Source organism: Triturus cristatus, chromosome 4_1 (assembly GCF_964204655.1).
Source record: "Triturus cristatus chromosome 4_1, aTriCri1.1, whole genome shotgun sequence".
Lineage (NCBI taxonomy): Eukaryota > Metazoa > Chordata > Amphibia > Caudata > Salamandridae > Triturus > Triturus cristatus.
In genome coordinates this window covers 748,043,774-748,069,089 of record NC_140585.1, presented here as the reverse complement: position 1 = coordinate 748,069,089, position 25,316 = coordinate 748,043,774, and the positions used below count along the sequence as shown (strand labels likewise).

General features: G+C 44.7%; 1 protein-coding gene across 1 annotated transcript in view; it reads left to right on the top strand.

The window, feature by feature from the left end:
- The window catches only part of LOC146855471 (mitochondrial 10-formyltetrahydrofolate dehydrogenase), a 293,724-nt gene that overhangs the window by 123,466 nt on the left and 144,942 nt on the right, over positions 1-25,316 (top strand). Inside the window, exons 5-7 of the mRNA XM_085653264.1 lie at positions 1,299-1,400; positions 13,481-13,570; positions 18,951-19,085. Coding sequence (XP_085509390.1) covers positions 1,299-1,400; positions 13,481-13,570; positions 18,951-19,085 — 327 coding nt within the window. The remainder of the gene's footprint in view (positions 1-1,298; positions 1,401-13,480; positions 13,571-18,950; positions 19,086-25,316) is intronic.

Below are 25,316 nucleotides of genomic sequence, written 5' to 3'. Positions count from 1 at the left end.
GTTGGCACGGGGAGACTAAGTGATTTGCCCAGAATTACAGGATGTTGAGCGTAAGCCAAGACTCCAACCTGGTTCCCCAGCTCCAAAGTCGGCAGCTCTGGCCGTTATGCCATATTCTGTCCCCATTAGTAGGGTTTTCATGGTTCGTAGTTAGTTCTGTTATAGGTCTCTCTAATAGGAGAAATGGGCTGGTGCAAGCTGCCTCCTAATGAGAGCCCCAGCACTTATTTTTAGGGCTCTGGAGTTGGGGACAGAAGAGTGGAAAGAGCACGCTTTTAAAGAGCACTAGTCCACTTCGTGTTGTGCTTTATTTTGCTGTTATTTGATGCTCTGGTATCTTGTCAGGCTATAAGGGGCTGATTGTCATTGGGATTTGAAATCCTCATAGACGAGGAGCGTGAGCAAAAGCAAAATAGAGGAGGGAGGAAAGAGCAGCCAGGAAAAAGGCGAGTGGAAAATAGCAAGGACTGTTGTTAGGTAAGTGGGGGCGAAAATATTAGTTAGTGCTAAAGATTTTAATGTGGAGAGAGACAGGTGAAAATGAGTCAGGAAATCAGGCTTGAGGAGTCAGGTGGAGAGCAGGAGCCATTTGTTCAGGCAGAGTTCAGTCAGAGAGCCGCTTTATGGAGATCAGACTTAAAATGGAGCTGGTGGACCTGGAAACCTGTTTTTAAGATTTCTGAAGACCGGAGAAGAGCAGTGGGGTGGGAAAGGTGGGCTCAGATAGAGTAAGTCACATGGGCTTTTTGTTGGTGGTGGGGCACCACATGACCTGAAGCATCCATATATCCATTGCTTTGCCAGTCTAAACTTTAAAGTCTAAACTTTAAAACGGAGATTTAGGTCCAATGGTGACAGTATCTCTGGAGTGGTAAAGACTGCAGTGAGACAAGCTTCCACATGTTAAGCTAGTATCTTTATCTTAACCATTTTGTCAAAATTTTGAAGGTCTGTTAGGTGTTTTGAGGTGCAGAATATAAATCCTATTGCTGTTTCAGTAATCAACGGGATCTCAAATATTTCATGGATAATATAATGCACTACATTACAGCAAATTACCCGAATGATTACGTGAGCGACTCAGTAAGCTTGTTTCCTAATGTTGATAGAAAGTGATTTGATTTTTATCAAAATCTCATCCTATCTTCACCTTTCTTAGCCTTGCCAAGTCCTTCCCTAATCTGATAAATAATTTGGAATACTGCCTAATTTGAGGGTTGAGATCTATTTGAAGCGCTCATCATGAGGAGAAGTGAACAGTAAACGGATTATATAAACAGTCTTGTTTGTTCTTTTAGGTGGAGGCTGTGCAGCTGATTGCAGATGGCAAAGCACCAAGCATATTTCAACCTGATGACGGGGCCACATATGAAGGAATCCAGAAGAAAGACAATGCCAAGGTTAGTGGTGAATCAATGTTGTTGGTGCTACCATCAGTGTTATACTCCAGTTTTAAACACCTACTAGCTATTTATTAATATTGGATTCACGTTTTGCTTTCTTTTACCTTCCTTTTTAAAGAAAATACAGACTTTTAGAAATTAGAAGGGTGTTGAGAGAAAAAGGTAGGGGACAAAATGGTGTGTCTGTAAGACTAAATCGTGTGTAACTTTTCAAATTCACTGACTGGTGCAGATTGAAAACTTCAAGACTGGTGTATCAAACTATGATTCTGTGTTATCTTGGCTTATGAATTAGAGAAAGGTGCCATCGGTAAATTATTGCGATTGAAGGGGGCCCAAGACCGGAGACCTCGCTAGCGCCGTGAGGGCAACGGCAGTCTTGCATCTATCCTCAGAAAGGCTCCAAGCAGGGAGCATTGACCTGCTAACAGTTTACCAAATCGGCCGTGAGTGCAACGGCACCAGCACCAGCAAGAAACTACAGCTCCCAGGTCCCCCTGTTCGGCGCTCGCAGGTGACGTCAGTGGCAGGCGTCGGCAGTTCGGGCTGGACTGTTCCCATGAGGCACAGGGTCGACTGATTTGCATATGGCCATGTCTGAACTGGGGTGGCAGAGTGGGCTAAAGAACGGTGATGGATTAAACCCAGATCAGTTGACTGGGGGTGAGTGCTTGCAATGTTCAACACTCCGTCCATCATTTCCTTTGGTTTAGGCGTCACCTGCCTACATCTACGCTGCGTCCCTCCCGCAGCGCGGTACGCGATTGAAGGGGGCCCAAGACCGGAGACCTCGCTAGCGCCGTGAGGGCAACGGCAGTCTTGCATCTATCCTCAGAAAGGCTCCAAGCAGGGAGCATTGACCTGCTAACAGTTTACCAAATCGGCCGTGAGGGCAACGGCACCAACACCAGCAAGAAACTACAGCTCCCAGGTCCCCCTGTTCGGCGCTCGCAGGTGACGTCAGTGGCAGGCGTCACCTGCCTACATCTACGCTGCGCGCCTCCCGCAGTGCGGGACGCGCCCGGGCCAAGCCTGAGCCAAGGGTGGGCCCGTCCTTGCCCGTCAAAGACCGGACAAGACTGGACTGGGCCATCCTCTTTAACTTTCAAGTAAGACTTCCTAATCATGTTTTTGCACCCGTAGTAGCCCCTTGCCTGAAGACCTAGTGCTTTGAGTGCCCTGATTTGTAATCTCAAGCCAGTATTTGTTTTCCTTGGGCGTCCGTGTACTATATAGCTTGGATATACTGCTTGCACCTTAAATTGTGTTCGGGTCACTGCTTTGGGCTGCCATCTTCGATATACTGACAGTCGGGCCTCTCAATATTCTCTGCTTTATTTGTTTTTCGGACACCGGTAAAGGAGCCATTTTCGGCGGAGGCGTATACAGTGCTGTTTTATTTGCGGGGCTCCAATGGGAAAGCGGAAAGCCACTGAACCCATGATTGGGAAAAGGAAATTAGCTAAAATGCAAAAACAAACAAAAACAGCTGTAAATAATTGCACATTGGCTGAGATTGATAATTTAATAGAAGAAGTGGAGATAATGTTGTCGAGTGACAAGGCGGTTAATAATAAGGGAAATAAAATTTCATCTTACTTTGGAAAAAGAGAGAAGGCGATACGAGCAAAGTCCCCTGTCCCCATTGTCACAGTACATAGATCCCACTCCCCAACACAAACACAATCTCAACCTCCAATTCCCCCATCCCCAAAGCAAAGCAGGGGACCAATCAGTAGGCCCTCCCCTGGCCCCGTCAATATTGACAACATCGATAATGCTGAGAATGTAACTAGGTACCTAGATAGTCCCACATGTAGAGAGGTGATTAATGTCGAGTGCGCTAACAGATTTGCACCTTTGGGTGACAATTTAGAGCCTGATGATGGAACAATTTCTAAACATCTAGATGAGATAGGGGACCATCCTCAGGCACAGTCACAAACAAATCCGGTATCACTGGACACTTATAGCCTAGTGGCAACCTTAAATAGTAAACTTGACGTACTCCAAGAGGAGGTCAGGTCAATCAAAAGAATGCTTGAGGCCTTAACGTCTCAACTACCGAATTACAAGGGGGGTTTAATTCCTACTCCGGGAGAACCAGTTCCACCTGAAATAAAATCAGTAGGCACGATTAGGGGAAGTCAAATGACCAATCTACCGCTTCGAGTATCCAATAACCACCCTGAGTACCAGAATATAATGCAGTGTAAAAATCAAAGTACACACATACCTCCCTCGACCAAGTGCGGTAGAGTACAGGATAATAATTATGAACATCCCAAAAAGCCCATGTTTCAACATCAGGCCAGACACACCCATGCAAATTTGAGAATCCCTCATACAGATAGACCCATACGTCCTACTCAGGACCCCTGGAGGGGGGCAAGGGGCACTGAACAAGAGTACACTCGACACTTAGACCAGGATAACCGTCTTGCAACCAGGGAGGACCCGGAATCATGTTGTGTATTCCTTACAAACGTCCCTAGATTGAAGGCGGGCAGTAGGGAAGATAAGGACTCCCTACTTAACAAAGCAGTCCACTGGATTAGAAAGGAAAGGCAGTGTCTATCCATAATAAGATCAGACCTAAAAATTGCGGAAAGGATTCAACAAGACAAGGGTGACTTGGATGACATTAAGTTAACGTTTTACTCCAAAAACACCGCTGATAATTTAATAACTATGAACTTAAGATCCCATTCCTTTTTCAATTCCAGTATTGGCATTAGGCAGAAAAGAACTTGCCTAGTTGGCAGGGACATCGACCCTCTCATCTCTGGGGGAGTTTCGAACCTTGAAGACCCAGACTGACTGACTCAAGAGCGGACTTGTAGCCCATCGAAAAAAGTAACACTTTCTATAGCCTCGGCACTACAATCTGTATCCGCACCTCCCCCTGTAATCGAGAATGATATTAATTATGAGACATCCCTTTCTGAGGGAGGTCTACGCACTTCCTTAGAGGAAGTGGGTAGACTGGATAATACCGCTGAAACATCCTTGTGCTATACCAACCCAACACAATCAGTAGTAGGTTGCAATAATCCCAGCTATACTACCTCAAATTCTGTGAAGATGATAAGCTGGATTATAGCCGGCCTCACAAGAAAGCTCCAGGAACCTGACTGGCACGAATATATAGACACTTTTGATCTCTGTCTATTTCAAGAAACTGGGGCCAGGGAACCGTTGCATAAGGCGGGCTTTAGAACTTTTAGTGTAGGGGCGCGGCAATCACCCAGAGGCAGACCAGCAGGAGGACTTCTTATTTGGGCTACAAATAGCATCAATGCTATAATAGGAATAATACCATCAGAAACAGAGGATGTCCTGGGTCTAAGCTTTAAATTTAAAAATGACTCAAGGCTATTTTTATTTAATGTATATGTTAGGCCTAGAGAAAACTCCAAAGAATCAATTACACTACAACTATTGGAAGATATTATAGACCCCTTACTCCCCACTGGGCCTATTTTAATTGGCGGAGACTTTAATTGTTGTTACGAACCGCTGCCAGGCCTGAAAGAAATTTTTGAGGACGAAGATACTGCCCTAGGCATACCCCCTCTAGGAATCGTTAAACCTTCTAGAAGCTCTCCATCTGCACTACAGCTATTGAATTTTACCATAACAAATGGTTTGAGATCATGCAATGGTACAACTTTTTCGGACCCCCTGGGATCTAATACTTTCTCGAGGGGGTCCGCGACATCCAGGATTGATTGTATTATGGTAAGCTCGGCTTACTGGGCCTACGTAAAAGATTTTAAAATTGACACAAGAAGAGAAAGTGACCATTTTCCACTTTGCCTAGACCTTGTAGAAGAATCGTTCCAGAAACACATAACGATCCACTTGGGATCTGGAAATGAAGTGAACCAGCCCATTGTGAGTAATAATAGAAGGGCAGTGAAATGGCCTTCTATAATGGGGAATATTGAATCACTTACTCATATATATATATATATATAATAGTTTTAGCGATTTAGTGTCGTCGTACCTAGACGAACCTTTAGGGACTTCACTGATTACACAGACTCACTTGAAATTGGTAAAAAGAATTGAACCATATTTAACAAAGCCTGGGTTTATTAAGACAAAACATACTGTTAAGGCTGTGAAATCAAACCCTTGGTTTAGTAAAGATTGTGGCGGAAAAAAAACAACTCCTAATAAAAGCACTCTATGCAAAGGACCCTTTGGCTATCAGAGAAGCAAGGACATTATATAGCAGATCCCCGAATGCAGCTCGCAGGAGCTGGGAAGACGCAAGTTGGGGTGAACTGCTAATGGCAGCAAAAGCGGGCGACCAATCCTCATTTTGGCGGATTATCGCAAACAGTAAGAAACCAGGTACCCAAGCTCTCGACCATAACTTGGATCCAGGTACCTGGCATAGACACTTCGCCAACCTGTATGCTTCCCTAGTTCCTGCGACAAGTGGCCACACTAGCGACATCGGAAACCTTATGTCTTCAACCACGATTGTTCCATTGTCCTTCAGTATTGAAGACACTAGATTGGCTCTGGATAGTATTAAGCCCTCAAAAGCACCTGGCCCCGATAGAATACCAGGTGATCTTTTTAAACACACACCAGATGTGTGGGCACCATACATTAACCTATTGAGTAACGCAATAGCAGGAGGGCAGCCAATCCCTGAATCCTGGAAGGGTGCGGAGATCGTCCCAATATATAAAAAGGGTGGCAGGGACGATCCCGCTAACTATAGACCTATCCGCTTGCTAGACATACTACAAAAAGTTTACGCTAAACAAATTCTGGAAAAGTTAAAAGATTGGATGTCTGTAAATAATATACTCTCCCCCTACCAAGCAGGCTTCAGGGAACGTACAAGCACCATAGACCAGGTGTTTCGACTGATAACAATAGCCTGGAAATACACCAGGCTAAGAGCTGGCCACTTATATGTGGCCTTTATAGATCTAAAGGCCGCCTATGATTCTATCCCCAGAGATCTATTGTGGTCAAATTTATTGCAACAGGGAGTACCCAAGAATATCCTAATTCAATTGATTAGGCTTCACGAGAAGAACTTCGCAAGAGTACGTTGGGGCCAGGCGGGAGAACTCACCGAAGAAATACCAGTCAATAGAGGTGTGCGCCAGGGATGCGTCCTGGCGCCCACCCTCTTTCTCCTATATGTTAATGACATGGTTGAGTTCCTGCAAAGATCTAGTCACGATTCCCCGAAGCTGGGGGGGGGGAATCTTGTTTGTGCTCTCACCTTTGCTGATGATACAATACTATTATCACAAACACCAAAGGGCTTGCAAAATCTCTTGAATTCACTCAATGACTACTGTAATTCAAAGGGTTTAGAAATCAATCCTGCAAAAACTAAATATATGTCAATTAGACCCCACAAATGCTTTAATCGCAACATTAAGTTGAACGGAACGAGTCTAGAGTGTGTCCCTAATTTTATTTACCTTGGTGTGAATATTGACTCCAAACTTTCATGGAACCCGCAGATCACAAAATCAAGAACAATTTTAATGCAAAATTCAGCTCCAATTTTAAAAAAACTGCATGCAACCACGTCAAAGGCCATTACCCCTGCCCTGGAAGTATATAAGGCAAGGGCCCAATCCGCCGCGCTGTATGGCTCAGAGCTATGGGGAGGGGGTTCCCTCGTGACTTTAATCAAGGGGGAAAATAAGATTTTGAGGAGATTTGTTGCTCTCCCACAAAACACACCATTGACCCCCCTCATGATGGATTTAGGCATAAAACGTTTGGGCCACAGGGCTGTATGGATGTCCCTGTCCTACTGGATAAGAATCTGGACAACAGAGGCACTTCAAATTTATAAACAATCACTAAACTTTTGGCCCTAGATACTAATTTTAGTTTCCCGTGGGTTTCCCATATCCGTAAATGGCTGCTGGACTTGGGTCTGAGCAGATTCTGGGAAAATCCGAATCTACTCACTCCTGACTCAAAACAGGAAATAAAAACTATCTACTGGTATTTTATCGGGCATAATGTTGTTCTAAATTGTGACGTCGGTCCTCTTACTTCTCAATTTCTGACCTTCAAAATAACCCCCAGCTTTGAACAATTTCTGGATGAGATTGAGCCTCAACTGGCCAAAGTACTGTACCTTAAATTCGGGTACGGGACGCTCCAGATTAAGTCTTTTACATCTAAATGGGGGTCTGTCCAGAAAGCGGGTGGGGAAATCGATGACCGGTGTAACATAGGAATTAAAGAGGATGTTGCACACGTTTTATTTTTCTGCCCCGCCTACAGAGTATCTAGAAAAAAGTGGATAAAAACTTTGGGCAGGAAGTTAGGTGTTGGAAAACATCTTGAAATGCTGCGCATCCTAAAAACCGACTCTTCCAAACTTATTGTATTCGGTACCAGCAGATTCTTATTGGCAGCTAATTTTATTAGGATCAAAAAGGGACTTAAATTTTAGATATATTTTTTATTGTGATTTACGGGAAATTCCTAAATATGTATTTCATACTGTATTTAATGTATACGTTTGATTCCTTATACTTTAAGGAAAGTCATGTTCACACGTTTTTAGACAAACATTATAGTATTTTTAGATGAAGCACTTTGCACTTTATGAAAAATCAATCCTGTTTATAAATGATTACCTTGACTCCAAGTAAGCAATAAGCATAGGCATGATAGGCTACGAGCATCAGGGTGACTACTATGTTGCACTTTTGGTTATTACTAGGTTTTAAATGTTGTAATGTCTATTTTAATGAAGGATTAGTTCCATATTTGTATATAGATCTTATGTATTTATTGTTGGTATGTATGATGCTTTTATGATTCTGTGAATCGAATAAAGATCTATTGAATTTAAATTATTGCTTTCTATTTAAATCTAATTTTATTAAATGCTTTTTGAAATTAGATCTCTTTCAATAACTTAAGTATATAAAAAGTTGGTTTCTTTTAAACAAGGGAAGATTCCAACAATGCTTCCAAACATACAGAGAAGGTGATTTCAAACATAGAACTGAAGGGTTAATTTAAATTTTGGTGGACAGGGTACTTTGCCAAAAAAACTATTGGGGTCATTCTGTTTTTAGCAGAGCAAATCATCATGTTTATGCTGGTGCCCCACTTGCACCACCTGGGACAACCCATGGTCAGGGGACTTGCCAACATCAGTCTAATTACTTCACATGGTCTTCCAAATTTAGGGCTGACATTCTGATGTACTTTGTTTCTGTTCGGGACTGCCATGAAAAGACTGGTGGTCCCAAACACCAAGAAGAAAACCTTTGGGTGTAAAGATCTTTAGGGCCCTATAATGAGTTTGGCAGTTCGACGGCCAGAGAATCGTGTCTTCACCACCTTTAGCCCACGGCACTGTCAGTCCAAAGACCACTGTGTTACGAGTAGAGCACGGTGCCGGCGGTGTGGATGCGGAGATCTTTCTTCAGCGGTGAGTACTTTTACCAAATATATCGATGCCTCTGTGTGCATTTCGACTGCATGTGTGTCGGATGCACACATATGCAGGATACATGGGGAAAAAATCCCATCTACCCATTGCTGGGGTTTGGCCCATAAGTGGGCAGTCCTGGCAATGGGTATACGGTAAGAAAAGGACTCACCTGCAGATCGTCTTACACAGGGTCGTAATCCTCGGGGTGAAGACCCTGCAGGGAAGGGGAGACCTGAAGAAAAGGATCCATGTTGGACTCTGCCTGGAAGAACAAGAAAGGGGTGAGTACGCACCTCAAATCCTTCGTCATCACCACCTTGAAGCAAGTGGTCAGACTGCAGCAGTCAGCTCGTGAACAAGGCAACTCGTAATATGGACGGTGCTGCTACTCCCCTCTACCGCCCTATGGCGCTCAATATACCGGACTGCTAAACTGGCGGTCAGCCCCGAGCACTGAAACACTTGGAAGAGGAGAATCTCCCCTTTCCAGTGGTACCCATCCCTAGCAGGGATCCACCCTCTAGCCACCAGGGAGGGGGAGCGGCCCCTTGGGCAAAGACCTTTGCTCCCCGCATATAATTTCACTGCAGACCGTCTTTCTGCCCCCCTGTGAGGCAGATAGGGGCATTAGCCCCCAGTCCGCCCCCGGGGGGGAGGCAAAAAGCACCCTGGATGCCAAGAATTATTTTGTTATAGGCCAGGGGTGGGGGCTGCCCAGATGGGCATCCCGATGCCCCCACCCTACCCCCCAAAGAAGGCAGAACACTTTCTGCCCCCCCCATCCCATGAGGTAGATGGGGGCAAAAGCCCCTGTGCCTCCTGGGGTGGGGGGAGAAAGCCCACTAGGCACCAGTGATTTTTTTGCATAGGGGTGGGGTCTGCCCAGAAAGGGCATGCCAATGCCCCCACCCAAAAATAAATGCTAGTCTTTCTGCCCCCCCCCCCACTCCCTGGGAGGCAGATGGGGCAATAGCCCCTGATATGCCTCCTGGGGTGGGGGGAGAAAGGCCATTAGGCACCAGGGATTTTTTTCCCCCAAAGTTCAAGGTGGGGGCTACCAATGCCCCCCCCCCCCAAAAAAAAATGCCACAGACTTTCTGTCCCCCCAGGAGGCAGATGGGGGTGGGGCAAAATGATACCTCACTTGTGTGGCTGTCCAATGCAGAATCAGGTAAAAACGCATTTTTTTTTTAGTGTAGCGCTTAGAATTTGCGGTGCTTTACCCTTCATTCCTATGCTTTTGGCCCTTCCCAGTCACAGGCCTTTGGCCCATCCACACAAGTGAGGTACCATTTTACTCGGGAGACCAAGGGGAACTCTGGGTGGTAGGACATTGTGCTGGCACAGTGATCCCACCGAAAAATGTGTGGAAAAGTGATTTTTTTTCAGTTAAATTTGAGGTTTGCAGGGGATTCTGGGTAGGAAAACGTTGGGGGATACACGCAAGCCATATCTCACTGGACTCCCCAGGGTATCTAGTTTACAGAAATGTGAGTTTGGTAGGTTTCCCTAGATGGCAGCGAGCCCGGGGCTAAAAAACCAGTTCCACCCCCCCCTGCAAAACCAGGTAGTTTTAGGATAGGTAATTTTGAAGTCCCCACAGTACGATTTGGGCCAGTTCCTGTTGCAACCACACTATGCCTACCCACACAAGTAAGATAACAAATTTATCGGGAGATCAGGGGGAACGCTAGATGGTAGGAAATTTGTGTCGGCCTGGTGATTCAACAACTTTCCCACACAGAAAAGTGAGGAAAATGTGGTTTTTTTCAGCTGATTTGATGTTGGCAGGGGAGTCTGGATAGGGAAACGTTAGGGGATCCACGCAAGCCATACCTCTCTGGACTCCCCAGGGTGTCTAGTTTTCAGAAATGTGTGGGTTTGGTACATTTTCCTAGATGGCCGTTGAGCCCGGGGCCAAAAACTGAGGTGCCCCCCACTTGCAAAACCAGGTTGTTTTGTGATGGGTCATTTTGATGTCTCCACAATAGGTTTTGGACCCTTGCCTGTCGCAGATACTTGACCCACCCACACGAGTGAGGTACCATTTTCATCGGAAGACTTTAGAGAATGCAGGGTGGGTGGAAGTTTATGGACCAATGCAGATTCCAGAACTTTCCGACGGAGAAATATGGGGAAATGTGTTTTTTTTTTTTAAAGTTTGAGGTTTGCAAGGGATTCTGGGTAACAGAACCTGGTGAGAGCCACACAAGTCACCCCATCCTGGATTTCTCTAGGTGTCTAGTTTTAAAACATGTATAGGTTTTCTGTGGTTTCCCTAGGTGTTGGCAAAGCTAGGGTTCAAAATCTACAGCTAGGCACTTTGCCAAGAAAGGGTCAGTTTTCACAGTAAAAATGTTGTGTGTTCACGTTGCGTTTTGCGCTGTTTCCTGTTGTGGGCACTAAGTCTACCCATACAAGTGAGGTACTATTTTTATCGGAAGACTTTGGAGAATGTGGGGTGGGTGGAATTGTGTGGCCCACGCAGATTCCAGAACTTTCCATAACAGAAAAGTGAGGAAAATGTTTTTTTTTTTTTTTTTTACAAAGTTTGAGGTTTGCAAGGGATTCTGGGTAACAGAAAAGGGTCTGTTTTCATTGTAAAAATATGGAGTGTCCTCGTTGTTTTTTGGGCCGTTTCCTGTTATAGGCTGTAGGCCTATTGTCATAGGTAAATGAGGTTCAAACGTAGCCAGGTAGTAGATTCCAAGAATGTAGCTTATTAATCCAGTTCCAAGTACAGTTGAAGGTAGATGAGAAGGTAGATAAGATGGTAAATGGCCCCAACAGGAGTAGCCTCCCTGCTGCTCAGCCTGCATTCATCAACTGACACTCCATGCATCAGCAGGCACCCAAGCATTCCGTGACATCTCCACACGTTCCAACTAAGCATGGGCTGAGCTGGCGGAGTGGCACAACGCGGAGGCTCACTGAGATGGGGACCAACTCCGTGGAAACTCTGCTCTGCTCCGCCACCCGCCTCCACCCCCTTAGAAAAAATGTCCTGTAATTCACATGCTAGTATGTGTACCCACAATTTCGGAGGTGTGCAAATAGCTACTGTTTCTAAACTCTATATTTTGTTCCTATTTGGGAAATACATAGGTATCTTTCATACTGATTTTTCAATGTTTGTATTTTCCCAAATGAATTGCTATATACCCGGTACACGATAAAAAACCATTACAAGACACTGCTCAGTTATTGGCTCTGGGTTCCTCGGGTACAAATCCTATATATCCTCACAACCGGGAGGGTCCAGCTGATTTAACGGTATATTGCTTTCAAATATCTGTCATACTTGGAATAAGTTACAGGTGAAAACGTTGGCCCAATGGCTGTTTTTTTAACTAATTTTCAATTTATATTCAGCTGTTAGTTTCTATAAAAAAAACCTTGAAGGATCTACACAAATGACCCCTTGCTGAATTTAGAATTGTATCTACTTTTCCGAAATGTATAGCTTTCGAGGATCCGCTATTGCTTTCATTCAATGGCAGCTCGCCGAGGGAGTGCTGCGGGGAGGCTGGGCGGGGGGGAGAGGCGCAGGGTATGGGGGGTAGTGGAATCCGACATATGACGGACAGAAGTAAGGTAAGTAATTAAATAAAACAATTTACCTTGCACGTGCTGCATCGCCAACTCGGCCCAATCACCATTGCTCTTTCGCCATGCTGACATGGCACATGCCCTCCAGCCTATCTTTTCCATCCGGATGTTTCCTGAGTCAGTAATAAGAGTCAATCATCATGTTATGCAACTCTTCTGTTCTGTTATCTGGGCCATCAACTCTCCACTCTATATTTCTACTGCAGTGAGCCTAACATTACACATTTCTAGTGCTATGCGTTTCTGTCCTCGCCATTCTAGATCTGCGTGTCTCTAACCTGCAGTTCCAGTCTTGCATTGCGAGCCCGAAGACTCCACTAAGAGTCAAGAAATAATTGAAAAACATGTGAACTTATCTACTGTTTTCACACAAGATTCGAACGGAATAGGATTTTGTTTGATAAATATATACTTTGTGGGCGTCACGACCGTGCCAGGTCTATCAAGAGCTATACATAATGCAGCAAAACTCTTTAGGCTTCGCAGCGATATTGTGAGCACCAGCTACATGCCCCCACAGTACAACACAGTCTGCTATCCCGGTCATGTGGGCAGTGGCTGCATGAGTATTTCTGAGCATTGAGGCGGGTGTTAATATAATAAGTGACAGACAAAATATACACAAACAGTAGTGTTGAGAAAATGGTTTACCATATTTGGTCTCGTATAACATCATGCGTCTGCAGAATTCAAAATCTTTTTTGATTTGATGTTTAATGTTGATTCTAGAATAGGTTTTCCTCTTTTTATCAACTCAGTTTTGGTCGTGATTTGACTTGCAAACAAGTGAGTCTAAGTTGTAAACTATTTTTTTTTTTTATGGAAATGTTACTGCGAGCAGATGTGTGCTTTACAAATCTGTATTGACTCGTTTACTCATTTAGTTGCACTAGTGTCTGATGGGGCCTGTTTTTGAGGCCAAGAGTGAGTGCATGTCTGTTCGAGACAGGACTGTTTCTGTCGCGAGGAGTTCACTTCTAAATCTGTTTACAGAAGACACTTCTTGATTTCCTAGATCTATTGGGATCAGCCAGCAGAAGCCATCCACAACTGGATCCGTGGGCACGACAAGGTGCCAGGGGCCTGGGCTGTGATCGATAATCAGGTAGGAGCACTCTACTACATTGATGATTGTTTATAGGAGTAAAGGAACTATAACTAAGTAATATTTAACTATTGCAGCAGACAGCGCGGTCATGAAAACAGGTAAATAACTATTTTACACTCAACAGCACTGGCTTACTTCTGTGTGTGGTAGAAGTTAACTGTTTACCTTCCTTTAGCAACCCCCAATCTTCTACTACTCGCGAGGATACTAACACTTGAACATTGCATATTGCAACTTGCATACTACATACACTACTGCTGCTACTAACGGTAGTGGTATTTGGGGTTGCTGACATTTTAACATAAGAATGATGAGGGCGTCCTAAATGCAATTTAATACTTCTACTTTCTCCTCCTTTGCTCTGGCCAGACACAATGCCATCAATAAAGCCTATCCGTGAATCAGTCCAGCACCTCCATTTATTAAGAAATCACAATTTATTTTAGTAAGGTCCAAAAATGAGTGTATAATTCAGTGCTATGTCAGTTATCATCATAGTTTCCATTAGAAAGAATAATGTTTATTTTACAGTTTTACCAGTGATAAAGTTGAACATTGTGAGTAAGTCAAACTTTCAGAAATGAATCAGATGCCAGTTACTCACAACTTGCAGGCATAAAATATGTATATGAATTATACAAGTGTCCTTGGGAAGGGCCGCGAGCGTGCTTATTTTCTCATGTCTTCCTGTCAGTTATCGATTCAGGGAACAAATGTTACTTGGTGAGTTAGTGGGACTAGCAGCATTTGCTGGCTTCATTCGCACATTGCAATGATTTCTGTAGCTGTGTCTTTATTATCAGTACAACAAACACCAAGAAGACAAAATCCAGAGTGAAAAATAGAACCTCTCAAAAATCCCGGATAGAGCCCCATTCTGACCCTTTGTTTCGCCAAAGCGCACACCCCTTCTCCTGAAACCATCAGATTCACAATGTGTTCCATAGTGATCAGATGAACATCTCCAATGGATGCCAACCTTACTATTTCTTGAGTCATTTAAGTCCTAAAATATGCCACTGTTATTAAAACCACATCTCTCGCCAAGCTGGCGCTTGGCATCAGATCGAACTCGTGGTGTCCCCGAGGTGTCGGAGTTGGGATTCTGGGATCTTTCTTAAATAACATTTCGTGATGTTCACATCCACAAAGTTGCTTGCAGGATTTGAATGACGAACATGGCTGTTTATTTTAGATTTGATCTTTGATTGTTATGTGTTCTCCTCTGGCCAAGCTATACCAAATGTTAGCCCCTGCATACATAAAACAAACTTAATAAATGCATGTTTTAATGGGTTCTGCCTGAAAAAAAGTTCACCAGGCCCCACTTTCTATGTCAGCCTTTTAGGGGGAATCTCCTATCTCTAAATCTACAGGTGTGTGAATTTCGTCAGTGTTTTCACCATGGAATTTCGAAGTGAATGTTACAAATAAATACAAACTCCTTTGGATGTTGTTGTATAACTAAGACATATCAAATGAACAAAGCAATATTCCCACTGGCAGGCGTACCTTTCAAACAGAAATGACGAAAGGACATTGCAAACAAAAGTAATTGGGCGTGATTTTTAGATGCAGCAGGAGGAATATAACAAACGGGGGAAATGTATGTGCACAAATAATGCAGACAAAGTTGGGCTCTGCCATCGAGCAGAGATGTCATATAATTAGAGACAAGAGGTTTACAGGTATCTCTGGTGATGAAATGTAAAGCGAATTCCAGGGGTGAGTGTCACTGTGACCCAGCATACCACTTGAAGATGGCTTTGCGGGGCAAGCGTTCCTCCAGCCTTCCACTGAGCCTCACCCACCTCTAAATGAGAAGTGTCCATCACAAGTTTTACCAATTACAGGGGAACACCAGCTCTGGCGATCTCTAAATGACTTCTTATGCACAAGCACCTATACGAATGTAATGGCACGAACACTTGCGTCATGTAATAGCACGAGCATCCATGTCAAGTAATGGCACGAGCACCCATGCCTTGTAATGGCACGAGCACCCATGCCTTGTAATGGCACGAGCACCCATGCCTTGTAATGGCACGAGCACCCATGCCTTGTAATGGCACGAGCACCCATGCCAAGTAATGGCACGAGCACCCATGCCTTGTAATGGCACGAGCACCCATGTCCAGTAATGGCACGAGCACCCATGCCTTGTAATGGCACGAGCACCCATGCCAAGTAATGGCACGAGCACCCATGCCAAGTAATGGCACGAGCACCCATGCCTTGTAATGGCACGAGCACCCATGTCCAGTAATGGCACGAGCACCCATGTCCAGTAATGGCACGAGCACCCATGTCCAGTAATGGCACGAGCACCCATGTCAAGTAATGGCACGAGCACCCATGCCATGTAATGCTACGAGCGTTCATGTCAAGTAATGCCACGATCACCCATTCCATGTAATGTCACGAGCATCAAAACTAATAAGCCTCCCTTCCTTTCCTTCCTTTAAGAGAGCACCAAACGATAGGCTGGGGCAGAGGATAATGTCGTAGGCTTGGCGTCGACCCTTTAGAATGAGGAATTGTACAGTAATGAAACCCGGGATCCAGGCACAGAATCTTAATTCTTCCCATTGCTGCACTGGAAGCCAGTGAAGGAGTCTCAATACGGGGGGGGGGGGGGCAGGAACAAATGTTCAGATTGAATAAAGGAGCTGAGCAATTATTTCTGAACAAGTCAGGATTTTCTGATATTCAAATAAAATGGTCTATTCGTTCAATAAAGTCTTGAGCCAACGCATGAAGTTACTGCAGGGATCCTGTAGGAAGTAGCAAGACTTGTCAACATTTCCCACAACTTCTTTAACAAAGCAAGATAATGTTACATCTGCTACTTGTTGTGTCAAAGAGCTCGTAGTACAACATAACCCCCTGGTTTCTGACCATGGCAACCAGAATAGTGTCGATGCTGATGTTTGCTGGCCTAATGCAAGTGCCTCAGTGGCCTCAGTGCTGCCAAACACCCTGACGTATGTCTGAGTAAGCACGCACTCATTCAGTCCCTGATGCCTTGCATGCAGTATTGGAATAATCGAGCAGAGAAACCCAATTCCTGCCCCCAAAGGCCTGGGACCTAGAGTCTATGATTGACGAACGAATGGGTTTCCCACTTTTTGCCCCCCTCCTCTGGGCCATCTCTCAAGGTTGCCATGGATCTGGCTACTTTCCTCTTTCTACCGGACCATTACTGTGCGGTTCCAGGGATCCAGACGATCAGGGCTCTGTATTTGAATGCAACTCTGCTGTCTTACTCCCTGCCACCCCCTCACTCACCTGAAAGGACATCTTCCCATGCTATATAATTTTACAAAAACAGTTCTTATTGTCTTTGTTAAAAAACAACCATATCCGGATGGCTAATGCATACCTTGAAGTGCCTATGGTTGAAAATGAAGAGGGTGTTGTGTCTCCTGTTCTAGGAAGCTAAAAGAGGCACAGGCAGGTAAAAAACAGGTCTTCTCAACAGAGTGCCTGCTACCATAAAAAAATGTATAACATTTTCAATTGGTTAATCACCAAATGCAAATGCTGCTTGGTGCTGCTTAATGGTGCTTGGGAGCCTGTGTACACTTTCATTTATGAAGTCATTAAAGCTTCATGGTTACAAAGATTTATTCTTCTTGAGAGGTAATGTATGGTGGTTATCAACTGAGTTCTGCAATCGATAATTTTAATGCACACTTATAAAAATGTTTGCACTAGGTACAGTCTGAGTACCCATCGCTGAAATATATGCTTTAAGAGCAATTGTTGTAACTTAGACTAAGGGCCTGATTCAGGTCATGGTGGACGGGATATCTGTCACAACTGTGACAGATATCCCGTCCGCCAAAATCAAAATCCCATAGGATATAATGGGATTTGCATTGCGACGGACAGGATATCCGTCACTGTTGTGACGGTGTAACATGTCCGACAAGATTTTAATCAGGCCCTTTATCATTGTGCGCGAGCCTATCTTATCCTGCGTGTATAGTTTAAAAATAAGGACTTACATACACACAGTCCTTTCTGTCACAAGCTGGGACTTATACACAAGTCACTTTTCCTCATTGCTTCAACCAGGATTCAATAATGTGACTCTCTGCTCACAGGCCCAGACATCTCCAGTGATTGCGTTAACCAATTGAGGTTCGATTAGTTTAACTTGCGTTCATTTTTTCATTTAAAGTGTGTGGGCTATTTTATGTGCATTAACCGGAAAATGGAAAAACAACAAAAGAATTAAAGAATATTTTTCAGCCATGTCTTTGAACCCAACACCACACTTCATGACCCAGAGAGCAGACTGGCCTTTTACCCCATCAGGCATTTCCCTTGTGGGCTGGAGTCATTGGAGGCCGGGTTTGAAAGCCCAGTGCTACTAGCTTGTCACTTCACTTTCCCTAATTTCCTCAAGGTTAATTGCAGCAGAGGGTGCCTTCAAAAGCAAGAGAAAAGGAGAGCAGATAAGCAGGAGATGAAGAGAAAGAGCTTGGAGATGAGGAGAGGGTAACAAAAGAATGGATGGATGGAAAGAGAGAGCAAAGAGAGGAAGAGAGTGGGGCAGGGTTGAGCTGTTTTGCCCGGGCTGCTTTTGGTTCCCCAGTCCGGTCCTGAATGAACCCTGCCCCCACGGCACTCGGGATCACAGTCCCTGTGCTTTATATGCACTTCAGCCACCATAAAGGAAGACCACCTGGCAACGTGTCAAATAAACAAAGTTGTACCTTCAGACCATCTTCATTTACAAATGCTTGCAGAGGCATCTGCGCCCCTTGGGAATACAGCCGCTGACCCCCAGAAGACCTTTGCAGTGGACTGAAGGATCCAGACACTTATAAACCTGAAGGGGGGGAGGGGGGCGGGCTCATGATCAGGGCACTCTGCACCTGTCTGTTGGCATTAATATCCAGTCATTAAAGGCACATACTTGTAGAATAAAACACCCAGTGGGCATCAAACCACCATCATTCCAGCACATATATTTGGTAGATATTTGTTCTCGCATGCAAGATTATACGAACGCTGGTGCACATGGGATCTAACGCAGAGAGAGGAGGCAGCCGCAGGTTTGAATTTCCTCCCATTGCAAAAATTGTACAATAAAATGGTACATCTGTCACAACAAGACATTTAACATTTTTCTAGTGAAAGGAGTGGCTGGAGCAGTTTTCGTATTTTGTGTTTTTGTGGCATTTTTGATTTTTAAAGAATAACCCGTTTACAAATGAAGAGTTGAACTTTAACACTAGAATTTGATTTTGCGAATAATCATGCTAAATATCTTTGTCACTAACCCTTTTACTTCGCCTGCACTATCAATGAAGAATGACCATCATGAGGTTACTTCACAGCCCTATCCATGTCATCCTTTCTGCAGGCGGTTACACTCTACGGGTCTTCCTTACTTGAAGGCGCCACGCCTCCAGGACAACCCTTGGAGATCGCAGGAGGGCGGAAGCCGGGCATTGTAACTAAAAACGGACTTGTTCTTTTCGGCAATGATGGGAAGATGGTGAGTGTGCATACATTGTGTACCTAAAGAAGGAAATGTGCGCAAAATTATGTCCTACCAAGACCAAATAACCCATAAAAATGCAACTTTGCCATTTTAACAGTGACATGCACTTGCTCCTTGTTGTAGCACACCAAGCTGGGGTGTGCGGGTGCATCTATTAAAGCACCAGTGGGAGTACACGAAAGTGATTGATTTATCAAAAAATCAAGGTTTGTTGTGTACTGTATATACGTTTGTTGATACTTGATCTGGACTTTCTGAAATGTTCATGAAATTAGTATCTAGGCTTTAAAATAAATGTATCTATGGACTTGTAATACAGGTTTCTATCATGAATCCATTTGATACAGGCGGTAAGTTATTTTTAAGTGACGTTTGGACCACCAGGCCAAATTAGAGGGCCCTCATAGCATGAGAACTATAATTCGCTCTCTAACTTTCCAAGCACATTGCACTATTTTGGGAACATTGGTATCCTTTTTAGGTGGACCCTACCAGACAGCGCAGTTCTTTGGTTGAAAAACACCTATCGTGGGCTTACTAAGAGCTCACAGCCTGCCCAGTGCTGCACATTGTTGGTTATTGTCCCTCTCATTTGCTTGCTTCTAATTCTGTGGCTTTCCTTTGCCCAGCTTGTCCACCTTGTGTTTGTTCCCCCAAGAGCATAGCCTCTTTCTCATGTCTCTCTAGTGAAAGGCTGGAAGCCAGCCAGTCAGTCACGTTTAGGGAACTACTGTAGAACCTTTTACTTTTTAGCTTATCAGTGCAAGAGAGTGTATGTTTTTTCCAACTGCCTCCTTCTTGAGCTTTTGCCCCCACATACCCACCATCCGTGATGCTGCATCCCCAGAATGCTACAACTTCTGTCTCGGGTGCTTCTTCCTCTCGCCAAACTCCTGCATGCACTGTGTTGATTTTTGTCTGGTCTGCTGCCTTATCAAACATTTTTTTAATTCTCACTTTTTTGCTTTTGGCTATGTTGCACTGCATTTTTACCGTGCTGTAACAGCATCGCCTAAAGGCACTGGCAAAGCCAATAGGTTTCAAAGGTTTGTAAAACCACAAGTGAAGGGGTCTTAAGAGGCCACTTTTCCTTAAATGCTGAAGCGAACAAAAGATGGAAAACGGGTTATTGGGTTATTTTCTGCAAACGCTTACAGAAAATGCAGAGTGACTTACTGTATTGGGTGAGGTTACAGTGTAAAATCGTTTTTGTTTACCATATAAGAGTCACAAATAGAAATAAGAAACAATGTCATTATTAACAGGAGCATTACAAGTATAAGTGGTGAAGAGATCAGAACCCTTTTATGCTATCTGTACAGAGTATGAAAGTACCTTCAATCAATTTTTTGTACTGCATATTACTGTCCTTTATGCGCCATAGCCTAGGAACCATCACATATGCGCACTTTAAGGGAATGTCCTGTTTTGTCCTGGTAGGATACATATAGGCTGAGCCATTCTCTGTGTTCATTGGGCTTACTGTAAGCTGCCTTGGTGCTCTTCTGTGAACATGCTGCAGCGTGCCAAGAATATCCACTCCAGCATCACCCACTGCCTATCCACCAAGATGGCCTCTAACATTTCTAAGCATGCTTTGGTATGTCCTATTCACATCTCTCTTTACCTGTTGTCATTGATCATTTGAATGCACATTCTTTGTGCTATGAATCTGCAATGACACGTACAGCATTTCGGTCCATAAAGTTGCAAATATTGTGCACCACAGAATCCTGGACCACTCCTTATAATTCCTTATGTCTCAGTCATACTTTGGGCCTGCAATACCTCTTTCTCTGACATCAATCGGCAATCAAGAAATGGCGGTTTCTTTGGAATTTTCTGAAACTCCTGTTACAGACTCGTAAACAGGCTATAACAAAGCCAAATATGAACCATGATCTTTATTGCCCTGTGTAGACCAGACACATACGAGACATATGGTTCCCAGCCCTCCTGTCAATAGGGTGTTCCTATCCAAGAGGAAAGCGAAGGTTTTCAATCATTCTCCTCAATTTTGGAACTTATGGTTGTCGGTTCATGCAGGGTATTTGTGCCACATGAGCACTGCTGTGGTGAAACTGTTTCTGATTCACCATTGAAGGCACATTGTCTCACTGCTTACAACATTTAAGAAGAAGAATCTAGCAGTTATCAGGGCACTAACGTGGATTGCAGGAGGAACCGCAGTAGAATTGTGTGTAACTTCTGAAGCAGCCAAACAACACTTTACTACAAATAGACTATCCAGATGTCAAAATAACAAAAGACCCAATAGCTTCACATAGACTCTCAGATTTCTATGAAATGAGTGCCTTGGGCAGGCAGGCTTCCAAGGAATCTGTTGCACATTTTACGATCTCCCAAAAATACTCGACCTAGGAGTTCTGGCTTCAGAAGTCACTTTCCATCAGAGCCAATGGAGTGTCATTAACTTCTCTATTACAGTGGTCTACCTACACAGTGGACAAGCAGCCTCTTGAACAAACACCACACACAGATTCTGCTCCACTACAGGAGAAGATACTGAGTTTGGAGATATAGTGTTCATATTCTGATCACTACTGAAGATCGCTCCCGACATCCATTTGTTTTCTGGTTGAGAGTCTTCCCATACGTCAGGAATTGTAAATTCTAGATTTTAAAGTAAAAATGTAATTTAGATTGTCGAATAAATAGCTTCTTTATTCTTTTAAAGAAAATCTTTTTATTAAACTGTTGCTCAGCATACATCAAGCATAATTGGTTGCATTATAGGCATGATAGAAAAACAAGATATAGCACATTTGAGGTGTCCAGTAGGATAAACTGAGAAAGTAATGACCTATACATCAGCAAGCAGTACATTCGTATAGAATCCCGTCAGTAACCCAGGCTCAATTCGAGAGGTAACAGTCATCGTGTAGATGAAGAGACTTACTATCCCTTGTATGTAAGTGCACCAGTTGTCCCAAACCTTCTCCCATTTCTTTGGGCAACCCGACTCTGGTAAACCTTGTGTTCAGCCCTTGGACACCAATATAGATCGGTTTACAAATCTGCAATTAGTGGTAGCCCACTCTCCCCCCAGGCTCGTGCTGTGTTTCGCTTAGCTACCCTGAATGCTAATGCAAGCCATATCTTTTGATATTTGGCCCACTCCTCTTCGCCAGTTCTACACAAAAGGTGCCACCTAGCCACCAAGGGCACAATGAGCCCAGTGACTCTGGTCATTATGTGTATCACTCCCTGCTAATAAGACTGACTTTCTGGGCATTCCCAGAGTATGTGGAAAAAGACCCCACCATTTCACAATCCCTGGCACGTAGGGCGGTGTTGCACCTCCCAAGGTGATGCAGGAGCGTTTGAGAGTAGGATGACCAGTGTATTATGCGCAGCTGGATTAAATCGAAACAGGCGCGTATAGCAATCTCACTAGGGCTCTGTAGCACCTCAACCCAATCCTCCTCCTCTATAAGACCAATATCTCCCTCCCACGCTTCTCGCAGCTTCAGCAAGGGGTCAGGGGAATTGTTAATTAATTTCTGATAGGTCAAGGAGACAGCCTTATCTACAGTGGGGTCCAAGAGGAGCCCATCCTCTAGGCAATTAGTTATCCTCCAATATGTGGTGCCGCAAAGCTTGTCCCAATTGCAGATATTTAAAGCGTTCTGACTCTGCCATCTCGCATTCCTGTTGTATAATTGCAAGTGGTCCAAGGCTTGTCCTCTCCACACAACCGCCAAGTGCTGAATGCCTATCAATTCACATTTGGGATATCCCTTCAGGCCCCCAACTTCCCATAGGTCACTGTACCACAGTGGGGTCCTATCTGTTAATTTGTCCTCCCATCTCAGGTGTTTATTGGCTTCATGCCATGCCCTCACCACTGGCTCGGTGTATGTCGGTAGAGCACCCACACTCCTTCTATAGAGCAATGGTGAATAGCCCTAAATGCACATAGTTTCTTGATCTGTACGGTATGCTGGCGCAGCTCAGTCTGTGAACACTCAGTTATTTTACGACTGTCAACTGCTTTGTCCAGTAATACTTGCGTATGTTTAGGACCGCCATCCCCCCTTCATCCACCCCACTCTGCAACTTACAGATTGCAATTTGCAAACTGCCGCTGTCCCACAGGAGTTGACAGGAGTTCGCTATCGACTTTCTTAAAGAAGTCAGGAGGTATTTCACATGGGGTGTTCTGTAGAACATATAGAAGTTGCAGGAGGGTCATCATCTTAAAGAGAACAGCCCTGCCCATCAAGGAAACTGGAAGCGAGCTCCAATGGGCAATGTCACTCCGGAAGCGATCCAGTTGTTGGCAAGTTTCTTCTCCGGAATACATCTGCTTCTTGCATGATGTAGCTGCCTAAATAGCAAAATCCATCCTGAACTACAGGAGCTCACATCTCGATGACAGCTTAAGGATGCCACCTGCGAGGGGATAGATGAGGGATTTATCCCAATTAATTTGGCAACCGGAGTATTCCCCAAAGAGTTGAAATACGTGTGAGATTCTATCCACCGTGATGTAGGGCTATGTGGCATAGAGCAGGATATTGTGTGCATAGAGGGAGATCCGCTCCTCCTAGTCCCCACCCCCCCTCTGATGCCCCGTATAAGAGGGTCTCTCCGAACCCAGCCAGCCAAAGGCTCAAGTGCAAAGATCATTGGGGTCTCATGCCCTTATGCAGAGCTAAGGATCAAAACAGCACATTGTTGACACTCACTCTGGCCAGCGGGTCCCGGTAGAGAAGCGTAAGCCATCCACAGAAACTAGGACTAAAGCCCAGCCTGGCAAGAGCTGCAAAGAGTGAGCTCAACTCAACACTGTGGAATGCCATCCTAGCGTCCAAGGAAAGCAACACCACCTGTTCCACCCCATGAGCCACGGTCATGTGCAGCACTCCATGGAGCCACAGTAGGTTTAACCGGGTAGCCCTGTGTTGCATAAAGCCAGACTAGTGTGGATGTATTACTATGGTTATTACTGACCGCAATTCGTTAACCAGGGCTTTGACTAAGACCTTTTCCTACAGGGTTAACCGTGAAATAGGCCTGAACGAACTGCAGGCCATAGATGGCTTACCCTTCTTGGGGATAACTACTATGGTGGCAGTTCTCTGATCTACCGGAAGGCACCCCTCCTCCCTGGCCCCCCTGAACATTTCTAGCATATGTCCCGCTGCCTTGTTTGTCATACATTTGTCCCGAAATACCCTATCTTTTAAGTACCAGGGGTCAATCCTGAGGAGCAGCATTGTCTCTGGTGGGGCCATAGATGACCACCTCCACTAGCGAGTGGTCCGATATGCCTCACGCTTTATGGGTCGCATTGCTGACCTGGCTAGCGTATTAGTGTTGGGTGAAAAGGTGGAATAGTCATGAGTGACTGCCATACCCAGCTGAGAAGTGGGCTAATTGTTTTATATTCGGGTTTTGCTCACGCCACAGGTCCATCAATCCCATTGGCTTTATAAATGCCCATAGTGGTCTGGACTCACCACTGATAGTGAATCTGGATTCTCTGTCCAACGCAAGATCCATTGTTGCGTTCAGGTTCCCTCCTAGAATGAGGACGTCAGAAGGCATCTCCATCAACAGGTCACCAAGTGCAGGGAGGGTCTCCGTGTGAAGTTGCGGCGGTACATGGACCAAACAGATATTAAGCGTGTGTCCCTCCCACGTACCCGTCTGTGTCCCAAAACACCCAAGCCGGTCGGTCCATGTTTGATGAGGAATGTATGGCACAGTAGTTCTAATTAGTATGCCTGCGCCCCTGATTTTTTTTGAAAATTCTTTTTATTGGCATTTATAGTAAACAAATTGCAAATATTTGCACATACGGATTTGCAGTAAACATGTGCCCTTGGATCAACGTGCACAGCGGATCTCACAAGCTTAGAGGGTCAGGGTCCCCGCCCTATCCTATGGCTAGGCCCATCCCACTGACGTGCGCTGTGGATGCCGCATTACATGAGGGCTGCTATAGGTATCCATATCCCCTGAGTGTGTTGTCCCTCAGGTCGTTGAAGCGCGGCCAATTAAGTACTATGAACGAACTGGGGACATGTAAACTGGGGAGTGCACCCTATCTGGAATTATAGACCTTGTGAGTCTATCGTCGGAAAGCAGTGTCCGTGCCTGTCGCAGCGCTAGGTTTTCTCAGACGCGAGGAAGGGTCTAGGGAGGGGCAAGGTTCGATGGCGGGAGTGTAGATCCCCGGCCGCGCATGGGACGAAT